This window comes from Rhodotorula graminis (assembly GCF_001329695.1).
Source record: "Rhodotorula graminis WP1 unplaced genomic scaffold RHOBAscaffold_2, whole genome shotgun sequence".
Lineage (NCBI taxonomy): Eukaryota > Fungi > Basidiomycota > Microbotryomycetes > Sporidiobolales > Sporidiobolaceae > Rhodotorula > Rhodotorula graminis.
The window spans coordinates 451,652-461,902 of NW_017264929.1; the positions used below are offsets into that span (position 1 = coordinate 451,652).

General features: G+C 68.6%; 5 protein-coding genes across 5 annotated transcripts in view; 2 read left to right on the forward strand and 3 right to left on the reverse strand.

Moving 5' to 3' along the window:
- The window catches only part of RHOBADRAFT_47968 (uncharacterized protein), a gene marked incomplete at its 5' end in the record, with an annotated part of 3,355 nt that extends 2,263 nt beyond the window's left edge, over positions 1–1,092 (reverse strand). Inside the window, 2 exons of the mRNA XM_018415075.1 lie at positions 938–1,001; positions 1,049–1,092. Of these exons, the coding sequence (XP_018273478.1) occupies positions 938–1,001; positions 1,049–1,092 (108 nt within the window). The remainder of the gene's footprint in view (positions 1–937; positions 1,002–1,048) is intronic.
- Positions 1,093–1,793: 701 nt separating this feature from the next.
- Positions 1,794–4,524, reverse strand: RHOBADRAFT_41423 (uncharacterized protein; the record flags this gene model as incomplete). The annotated part of the gene is made up of 8 exons (XM_018413883.1): positions 1,794–1,812; positions 1,893–1,969; positions 2,062–2,754; positions 2,825–2,830; positions 2,896–2,937; positions 3,012–3,196; positions 3,269–3,806; positions 3,880–4,524. 8 exons carry the CDS (start codon positions 4,522–4,524, stop codon positions 1,794–1,796), a joined length of 2,205 nt encoding a protein of 734 aa, XP_018273479.1.
- Positions 4,525–4,680: 156 nt separating this feature from the next.
- Positions 4,681–5,923, reverse strand: RHOBADRAFT_51287 (uncharacterized protein; the record flags this gene model as incomplete). Its single annotated transcript, XM_018415758.1, has 5 exons — positions 4,681–5,004; positions 5,096–5,184; positions 5,255–5,432; positions 5,542–5,720; positions 5,836–5,923. The coding sequence occupies 5 exons, from the start codon at positions 5,921–5,923 to the stop codon at positions 4,786–4,788; spliced, it is 753 nt and encodes a 250-aa protein (XP_018273480.1). The 3' UTR covers positions 4,681–4,785.
- Positions 5,924–6,180: 257 nt separating this feature from the next.
- RHOBADRAFT_12042 (uncharacterized protein) lies at positions 6,181–7,354 on the forward strand (the record flags this gene model as incomplete). Its single annotated transcript, XM_018412075.1, has 5 exons — positions 6,181–6,379; positions 6,487–6,567; positions 6,652–6,791; positions 6,876–7,087; positions 7,180–7,354. The coding sequence occupies 5 exons, from the start codon at positions 6,181–6,183 to the stop codon at positions 7,352–7,354; spliced, it is 807 nt and encodes a 268-aa protein (XP_018273481.1).
- Positions 7,355–7,756: 402 nt separating this feature from the next.
- On the forward strand, positions 7,757–10,231 carry RHOBADRAFT_51289 (uncharacterized protein; the record flags this gene model as incomplete). The annotated part of the gene is made up of 3 exons (XM_018415759.1): positions 7,757–9,503; positions 9,580–9,841; positions 9,955–10,231. Coding segments are annotated over 3 exons (2,286 nt in total), but the record flags the coding sequence as incomplete, so codon positions are not given.
- Positions 10,232–10,251: the final 20 nt, after the last annotated feature.

The window sequence follows — 10,251 nt, forward strand, 5'->3', positions numbered from 1 at the left end:
AGCACAGGGCAACTAGAGTAGGGCGTCACCGTCATGAGTGCAGGGCGACCAAAATCTTCAAGTGCGGGTAATTTGAGAGGGGCTCGGGAGATGTTGCAGTATCTGCGCAAGATCCACTGGTTCTGAATGGAAGAGCGCTAAAACGCAGTCGTGACCGCACTCAAGTGGCACCCTTCTTCTTCGCCATCCGCCCTGGCTCCACCCCTCTCCCTCCTCCTCCCCCTCCTTCATCATCGCACCCGACGCCGCCTCCTGCACCCACCCCGGCCCCAGGCCCTACAGCCAGCGCCAACCAGGCAGATGCTCCCGCAGCTCAGAACCGCTCCCAGGCCGGCGTGCGTCCCCTCTCTCTCTCCCTCTCTCTCTCAGCGAGCACCGCCTCCCTGTCCTGAACCTCACTCTCTCCTCGCATCGGCAGCCCTTCACCCTTAAGGCCGGCGCCCTCTTCCTCGCCACCGGTGTCGGACTCTACTTCTACTTCGACAACGAGAAGAACAAGGTCCGCGAGCGCAAGCGCATGGAGAACGCCGCAGCCCGCGTCGGCAGGCCAAAGATCGGTGGCCCGTTCGCCCTCACCAATCAGGACGGCAAGCCTTTCTCCGACCAGGACCTCCTCGGCAACTGGAGCATGGTCTACGTGAGTCGCCCCTCTTTTCCCTCCTTGCCCCCCGAGCCGCCGTTGCTCACGCCTCCTCGCCCACGCAGTTCGGCTTCACCAACTGCCCCGACATCTGCCCCGAGGAGCTCGACAAGATGACGACCGTCGTCGAGTCGATCGGTGCGTCCCCTGTCCTCTCGTCCGACCTGCGCACCTCAAGCTCACCCACCCGCACCGCCGAGCAGCCAAGTCGCACGAGACCGACATCCTCCCCGTCTTCATCACGTGCGACCCGGCTCGCGACGACGTCAAGGCCGTCAAGAGCTACGTCAAGGGTGCGTCCCGACTCTCTCCTGGACCTGGTCGGGCAGGAAGGGCGCTCGTCGCGGTCGGCCTTCTCAACCTAGAGCAGGGACGTCTAGACGCTCACACGCTCTCGTCCATGCAGACTTCCACCCCTCGCTCGTCGGCCTCACAGGCACGTACGCCGACATCAAGAAGACGTGCAAGGCCTAGTGCGTCGCACCGCTCTCCTCTCAGACGATGTCGCCCTCGTCCTCGTGCTCCCTCGTCGCAGCCACCTCGATCACTGACCGCTCTCCCTCCCACCTCCTCACCCGCTCTCGACGCACTACACCGCACCGCACCTTGCCCCGACAGCCGCGTCTACTTCTCGACCCCGCCCGACGCGTCCCCCTCGGACGACTACCTCGTCGACCACTCGATCTTCTTCTACCTCATGGACCCGCGCGGCAAGTTTGTCGACGCCTTCGGCCGCAGCATGGGCGCCCCCGACGTCGTCTCCAAGGTTGGCGCCTACCTCGACGAGTGGAAGGAGGGCAACGGGAGCGGCAGCTGGAGCGAGGCGCAGCCGACGGCGTAGATTGTCCCAAGGCCGCCGCGATTTGTACATGGAAAGACTCTCACTACTCGCTCTCGACGAGACGTGACAAGGCGCGAGAGACGAAAGGGATACGAGGTCTAAGTGGCAGGAGGACTGAGCGCGAGGAGAGCTTTCTACACGAGGAGGACGGCGCCGCAGCGAGAGGGGTGCGAGGGCGGCGATGTACAAGGTGCGGATCAATCGAGGATGGGGACAACAGGGTGAGGGCGAGGTCGAGGCTGGACGAGGAAGGGAGAGAGTGAGGGAGCGAGGGCGAGGGAGGCAGGATCGGCGAGGCGCGAGCGGCGCGCGCTAGACGTTGGGCATGAGGCTGTGCGACGAGAGGACAGGACAGGTCAGTGACAGGTGCTTCGAGAGGGACGAGCAGAGGGAGAGAGAGGCGGGACGCACTAGTCGTAGCGGACAAAGTCGTCGACGTCGCCTTTGGCGATGGACGCGAGTTGGCGCGCCTCGATCCAGACCCAGACCTGTGCGCGACAGGGCGAAAGAGCCATCAGTCTTTGTGCCGCAGAGAGAGGGAGAGGCGAGAGGCTGAAAGGGCCAGGCGGCGGCGACGCACCTTGGCCATGCTCGCGAGGCTCTGAAAGTCCATCTTGCCCGCTTGGCTCATGACCTGCTCGGTGCCGACCTGCTTGCCGAGCTGGCGCAAGATCGGAAGCGCGCTCTTGAACAGGTCCATCTCCGGGTCGAGCTGGCGCCCGATCCCCTCGAGGAGCAGGATCGAGATGACCGTGTTGACAAAGTCGGCCTCCATCTTGACGTGGTGGTCGCGCACGTTGTTGAGCACCTGCGACAGGACGTCCGAGATCTTGATCTTGGCGAGCGAAAACGTCTGGCTCTTGACGCTCAGGACGAGCTTCTGCATCTTGAGCGCGAACGTCTCCTCGTCGAGGACGAGCTCCGGGGCGCGGCACCGCTCGACCATGAGCTGCCCGGCGCGGTACCCGTCAAAGCTCGCGACGGCCGTGAACAGCTCGAGAAAGTTGCGCCGGTTCGTGTCGCTCAGGTGCGTGACGAGGCCCGTGTCGATAAAGACAATCTCGGGCTCGAACCCCTCGGCGTGCAGCGCGTCGAGCTCGGCGAGCCACGCCTCCTTGTCGTGCTTGAGCGACCGCAGGCGGTGGACAATCTCGAGCCCGCGAGGGTTGTCGCTCGACTCGGCCGCGTCCGGCTCGGGCTTGTCGCGCCACGTAGCCCACAGCGAGTTGAGGACGCTCCGGGTCGAGGGCTTGAAGAACTTGATCATGATGTTCTGCAGGTGCGTGTACGAGTCAGTGACGAGGACGGGAAGGGGTCGTGACGACAAGGAGAAGGGAGCGCACGCCGGGCTGCGGGGAGGAAGAGAGGTAGTCAGAGACGGGCCTCGAGAGGAGACGGCGAGACAGGGACGCACGTGAAGGTCCGAGTGGACAAAGTTGTCGATGAGGAGCATGTTCTGCAGGACGTCGAACGTCGTCAGGATCGTCGGCGGCGCGAGTAGAGGGAGAGGGAGAGAGCGAGGCGACGCACGAGGAAGGCGTCGAGCCCGAGGTTGGCGATGCGGTGGTCGAACGCGCCGCCGCCGTTCTGGAGGAAAGCCTCGAGCGGGACGGCGTCCTCAAACTCCTCGACGAGGACCCGGGGCGCCGTGTACTGCTTGAGGGCGCGCGGGAACGAGACGGTCGGGCGGTGCATGAAGAACTTCTCGAACGTGACTGCGACGAGGGGGAGCTGCGTCAGGCGCGAGGACAGACGAGGAACCGAGAGAGAGAGAGACAGGGACGGACCGAGGTTGTTGGCCTCGATGCGCAGGTCGACCTGGCTCATCATCATCTCTCCAAAGACCTGCACCTCCTCGGGGAAGCTGAGCCACTCCATGCCGGGGAGCGCGTTGAGCGCCTTGGCGAAGAACATCATGATCTTGAGGTCGCGCCGGATCTTCTTCTCGACGCCCGGGTGCAGGACCTTGATGGCGACGGTCGCGCCGGGAACTCGGGGCGGCCGCTTGTCGTCGGTCCTGGGCGCGATCGTGCGCGTGAGGCGCGCCGTCGGGGCCGGGTCCTCGACGTGCTTGAGCGTGAGGTAGTCCTCGGGGAGGAGGTCCGGGTTGAGGACGGCGCGGTACACCTGGGCGATGGCGCCGATGCCGAGCGGTTCCTCGCGGAACTCGGCAAAGATCTGGGCGAACGGGAGCCCGAACGCGCGCTCGATGACGCGCTTGGTGTAGCGGAACGAGTGGCCGCCGCCCTGCGAGTGCAGCCGGCCGAACAGGGTGCACAGCTCGGCGGGGAACAGGTCGGTGCGCGAGCCGGCCCATTGGGCGAGCTGTGGGCGAGGGCGTGGGTCAGCTCGGGTCGGACACGGAGGGAGCGGAAGGGGAAAGAGGGCAGGGACGCACCTTGATGAAAGTCGGACCGGCCATCTCCATCTGGTGGACGAGGAGACGGTACCACCACCGGGTCGTCTTGCGCTCCCTCGTGCGGACCTTGCGGCCTCGGCGGCGGTCGCGCGTCTCGTCGACGAGCTCGAGGGCGAGGATTGGGGCCGACATGATGACGGGGAGGAAGATGAGGGCGAGCTGGACGAAGCGCACGCTCGTCGCGAGGGGCTCGACGAGGTACTCGCGCAGGAACCGGCGCACTCGCCGCACCCAGCGGCGGCCGCCCGGCAGGTCGTCGTCGTCCTCGACGACGCGCCCGTTGACGGCGACGAGGAACTCGTCCGTGTTGGGCTTCTCGACGTTGGCGAGGATCGACTTGAGCGAGTGCTTCGGCTCGGGCGGCGAGTCGCACAGGAGGGTCGACGACAGGCCTCCGAGGCCGAGTGCGACGGGCACGAGGGCATAGTGCAGGCGCGAGTGGGCGTGCTGCGAGTGCCCTTGCTCGCCGTGGCCTGGTCGTGGTCGAGGTGCGACGGGCGATCGAGGAGGAGGAGGCGGGCGAGATGGCGGCGCGTGGAGCTGCCGCGGGCGCAGTGTGCGCGGCAACGGTTGGCGCAGTAGCGCAGATGGCCTGGCAGCTTGTGCTAGCCGCGTCTGCAGCATGGCCGGGGGCGGTGGTGGAGGAGCAAGGCGAGGATCGCCTCACGGTGACGACCCCTCGGCAACGACGACGACGCGCTCCTTTCAGCCTCATCCACGCTCGACACCTCTCGCTTCGCTTGCGCAGCTCACTCGCTCTGCCCACGGCGAGAGAGAAAGAACGAGTAAAGGAACGAGCGATGCAGGGGTCCGACACAAGGGAGAGACTGTACGAGAGGGAGGACACGCGAGTGACGAGGCATAGAGAACAGACATCGGCTCGCCTCACCACTGGATTCGGAACCGCGCCTTCGCCTTGCCCTCGGCCTCGCCCTCCTCCTGGTCGAGCTGCTCGCCAAAGAGCGTTGCGAGGCCGGCCTCCTCGGGCTGCCGTGGCACGGGCCAGTCGCGGTGCGCCTCCTTGGCCGAGCGCATCTTTGCGCCCGACTCGCGGTACAGGTCGAGCGGCACCCAGCCGATGTAGGCAACGTCGCCGAAGCCGTTCTGCACGCGCGAGCGAGGAGGGCGATGGAAGGTCAGTCGAGGGACAGGGTCGTGCGCGCGTGCGCGAACGAGGGGAGGAGCGTCGACGCACAAAGGCGTAGACCTTGTTGACGCGCATGCGGGCAAAGAAGTTCGAGTGCGGGCCGCCGGCGCCGATCCAGCCGCGAGCGTCGGGGTGGGCTGCTCGAGAGGAAACGAGTCAGTGCGGACTCGACCACTGCGCGCTCGAGGGAGAGAACGCTTGACGCACCTGCGAGATAGGCCTGGTGGCACCGCTCGGCCTCGTTCTCGTCCTCGACGGGTTCGAGGGTGCCGTACAGGGCGACGCGCATGCGGCCGGCGGCGAGGTTGCCCTTGCCGAAGCCGTACATGTCGTTGATGGTGAGGGTCAGGTTGGGCGGGTTGGGCGGCAGCGCGTTGCGGTAGATCTGTGTGTGCGCTTCAGAGGTCAGTGCGAGGTCGACGAGAGGGAGAGCGAGGCTTGAGCGAGGAGGCGGGCCGAGGTGGTGGCGGAGCGAGGCGCGGGGTGCAACTCACGGCGGCGATGGGCATGGCGAGCAGGAGGATGTCGCCGTTCGAGTCTGGGTACTCGGCGTAGTACTCCTGGAGGCCGAAGGGGAGGCCCGGGACAGGCACCTGGGCGTCGTCGGGGAAGACGCTCATGAGGACGCCCGTGTTGAATGCGCGGTACGAGATGAGCTCGCGGACATGGACGGCTGCAGGGGGGAGAGCAACGGTCAGCTCCTGTGAAGCGCGTCGGGCGAGGTGGCTGTGCTGAGCCCGTGTGTCGCCGATCGGGGAGGGCGAGGAGGAGGAAGGAGGGGGACGGACCAGCCTCGTCGAGGGTTTCGCGGGCTGCGAGTACGTGGGATGGCGAGAGGGCAGCGAGTGCGAGTGGGAGCAAGCTGGTCCAGCGCATCGTGGCGGTGGTGGTGGTGGCCAAGGGCGAGGGCCAGGGCCGGCGAGCGCGAGCGAGTTGCCGGACGTCGCTCTTGCTCTCGCTCTCCTCTCACTCCTGTTCGAGCGGCACAGCTTGCCCAGATACACCGCCAGCGTCTCTCCAGCACCGACCACTCGCCGCACAAGCAGCCCTCGCGTTCACCCACTTCGACCTCGTCCCCCCACCTCCCGCTCACCCTCCCTTTCACGCCCGACTCGCCCCCCCTCTCGCACACTATGGTGAGTCTGCCCACGCCCTGCACAGCGACAGGCACGCCAGCTCACCGCCTCCCCCTTGGCCCGCCCTCGCAGACCGTCGTCCACCAGCTCGTCCTTCACCCGGCAATCTCGGCTTCCCTCAAGGTCGGCTCGACCACCGTCGGCCGCGACAAGCTGTACCGCGCCATCCAGTACTACTCTCGCTTCCTCGCCTGGTGTGCGTCCCCCATCCTGCTCGCCGTTGCACAGCCCCGAGCTGGGCCTTCCTCGGCGCACGCGGATCTCGGGGCTGACTCTCTCTCTCTCTCTCTCCCTCGCGCGCAGACTGCCTTCGCAAGGGCTACTCGAACGAGACGGTCGCGCGCCTCAATGCTCTCAAGAGCACCCTCGGCCTGTCGCGCAAGCGTGCGTCCCGCCTTTCCTCCCTGCCGCGGCTCGTCTCTCGTCTCTCGGGACGGACGCCTGCTTACGTCTTGCGACGGCGCACAGTCATGCGCATCGGCAAGCCGCTCGAGCACGCCCAGGCCGCCGTCAAGAGCCTCGACATCCAGGACTCGGTCCTCAAGTTGACCACCGTCGGCCGCCAGGTCGGGTACGCCGGTTATCTCGTCCACGACATGCTCGTCTGGGTGCGTCCCCTCTCTCCCTGCATCTTCGTCGTCGTCCCGTCGTGGCGCACGCATCCTGACCCGGCGTCTGTCTCTCGTGCGCAGCTCCACTCGGCCAAGGTCGTCTCGTTCTCGCCCGTCACGTACAAGCGCATCCAGCTCCGGGCGGCGCGCCTGTGGATGACGGGCATCGCGTGCTCGATCGTGTGCAGCGCGTACAAGCTGTACGGCCTCCAGCAGCGCGAGGCGGCCGTGCGCAGGGCGTTTGGCGGCGAGAAGGTCGACGAGCGCAAGGTGGAGCTCAAGACGATCCGCACGTGCGTCGCCTCGCCCTCTTTGCCCCTGCCCCCTCGCCGTCGCGATCTCGTGACTGACTCGGAGCTTTCTTCTCTGGCGCCCTGGCCCGCAGGCAGCAGGCGGCGACGAGGTACCAGCTCGTGCAGGACAGCCTCGACATCCTCATTCCCTCGGGCACGCTCGGCTTCCACTCGCTCAACGACGGCGTCATCGGCCTCGCCGGCACCGTCACGTCCTTCATGGGCCTGCGCAGCCAGGTCAACAAGGTGCTCGGCGGCGCCAAGTGAGCGCGCAAGGGCGGAAGGGGCTCGAGAGGCGGGCCGAGGGCGGCGGCTACCGGCGCGAGGGCGGGAGGTCGTCGTCGCCGACACGAGGTGAATCAGTACCGATCTGTGCTTTCTTCTCGTCCGGGCCAGGAGAGCGGCGGGCGAGAGAGCCGAAAGAGAGCCAATGAAGCAGACCCGCTCCTGTCTCGAGCCGGTGTCGCTGCGCCCCTTCTGAGTGCCTTGTACGTGTGCCGACAAGCTCTGCGTCTCACTGTGAGAGGGGGACGAGGTTGGCCTCGATTTGCAACTCGGCGGCGGCGGCGACGACGAGGCAGTCGCTCCGCACAGCTCTCGCGCTCGCTCGCTGCGCGTTCCGGCTTTCCAGCAGCCCGGGCCAGGCTCGACAGCCTGCAGGGCACCCGCATGTCGCCCTCGCCAGGCAACGTCGCCCTCGCCTCGCCTGCGCCTCCACCCCACTCGACGTCGACCCGCCGCCTCGTCCCGAGCGAGCGCCCAGCAGCAGCAGCACACTCGACACTCGACGACGTCGTCGTTGTCGGCGAGGACGGCCACGACGACGAGCTCGTCCTCCACGCGGCGCAGCCGCCGACCTGGGTCCAGCAGGGCCGAGTCGGCGGGGCAGGAGTCGGCGGCCGCCGCAGGTCCTCGTCGCTCGCCCAGCCGCCGCAGTTCAACGGCGGCATCAAGCGCACGAGCTCCGACTGGCGCGAGGAGCGCGACCCTGCCCTGCGGCGACGAGGCGTCGACGTCTCGACTTCGACCTCGAGCGCCGACACCGGCGGCGAGGACGAGGGGCGCGACGAGCTGAGTGGGCTCGGGGGCGCGACACGCTCGAGGACCCGCACGAGCTCGTTCACGAGCGGCGCCCGTCGTCGCGACCTGCCGCCGTCGTCCCTGTCGGCGAGCCGCAGCACGGCCGGCGGCGGCGGGCTCGACCACCCGCACGCGCACTTTGCCGTCGAGCCCGCCTCGTTCAGCCGTCCGCCGTCGACCATCAACGTGCCGTCTCGTCCCGAGACCGCCTCGCGGCCGTCGAGCGCCTCGACGGAGCGCCTCTCGAGCAGGTCGCGCACCGGGTCGGGCTTCCTCAGCGCCGCCGGGACCGAGCCGGCCGCGTACGACGACACGTTCGCCGCTCGAGACGTCAAGGGCAAGGGCAAGGCGCGCGAGCCTCGACAAGATCCGGCGCCGTTCGACTCGTCCGCCCCGCCCTCGCCGCCGACCAACGACCCGCTCGACCCGCTCTTTGCGCTGTCGCAGTCGCCGTCGCACGGCAGCTTTGCGCCGTTCGGGGCCTCGCCCTCGTTCGCGTCGTCGCTGTACTCGGCGGGCCGGGCAGGCGCAGGCGTCGTCCGCCCTCAAGGCCCTCCTCCTCCGGCGCTACGACCGCCCGATCCCTTCTCGTCCCCCACGCCCCTGCCGCCACCTCCTCCTGTGCCCCACAGCGGCGACCGCCATCGCTACCCGCCGTCGTACCCGTCGACCGAGTCGCTCGCCTCGTCCGCCGCACCTTCCTCCTCCGCCGCGTCCTTCCCCTCGGCGTCGACCTCGAGCGCCCGTCAAGCGCACCAGCCCTCGCTCCAGCAGCTCCTCCAGACGGTCGACCTCGGCGCCGCGCTCAAGCTCGTCCAGACGCTGCAAACCCAGCAGGCGCAGCAGGCTCGCCTCGCCACCATCGGCGCCGGCACGGCGGCAAACTCGGCGGTCCCGGCCGCCAACGCGACCGTCGAGCCCGTCTCGCCTCTCGGCGCCGGCGCGCGAGGGAGCGCGGGCGGCGGGGCCGTCGGCGGGCTGGCGGGCAGCGCCACCGTCATCGACTTTGCCGACCTCGCCTCGTCGCCGTCCCCTCGCACGCCCACCGCCTTCGCGTCCTCGCCGCTCGGCCCTCGCTCGAACGACGCGCCGCCGTCGCCGGCCATGAGCGAGGGCAGCAAGCCGGCGCCCGCGTCTCGACGCACGAGCCTCATCAGCGGGCTCCAGCGTCGGCTCCGGTCGGGCTCGTCGATGGGCCTCGCCGACCTCGGCGGCGGCGAGGAGCAGGCGCAGGGGCAGGCGCAGGGGCAGGCGGCACCGCGGTTGACTGAGCGGCAGAAGGAGAAGAGGGCGGCGCAGCTCGCCGACGAGGACGACCTCGCGAGGACGCTTGACGGTGCGTCTCGGTGTCCCTCTCGAATCCTCTCTCTCGTCGACTGCGACTGACTGTGTCCCCTCTCGCGCACGTACAGACCAGATCTCGCGCGTCTACCTCACCCTCTCGCCGGCCACGCTCCGCCGCGCCCAAAACTGCGCCCGGTACCTCTCCCTGCGCTACACCCCTCTCTTTGCCGCCCTCTCCGCGCCCGACGACTCGATCCCTCTCCCGAACCCGCTCAGCGTCGCACGGTGGCGCGTCGAGCGCGACGAGGCCGAGAAGCGGAGCGAGCGGCAGCAGGCGTCGGCGGGCCGGAACGGCGGCGGCGGCGGCGGCGGCGGCGGCGGCGCCAGCAGGTTCCGCTACGCGCGAGCAGGGAGCCGCAGCGGGCTGCAGGCGGCGGTGGGGCGCTCGGCGAGGACGACTGGGCGAGCGCGGCGGGCCCAACCCGGCTCTCGACGCTCGGCAGCGTGCGCTCGGGCGCCAAGCCGAGCCCGTACGGCCCGCGCCGCAACAAGTCGCCCAAGGTGTGGGAGCTGTACCCGGACGACATCTCGGACTACGTCGCCATGGGCGGCAAGGCGACGATGGCCGAGGCGGCCCTTGCGCTCGAGGGCGCCGCACGCGCAGCAGCCGGCGCCAACTCTGCCGACCCCTCATCGCCCGACTTGTTGCTCGTCGAGCTAGGGCTCGCCGCCGCCGCCGACGACGATGCGCAGGCGCGCTCGTCCCTGTTCGAGGGCGAGGTTGCCGGCACCGCGATCGA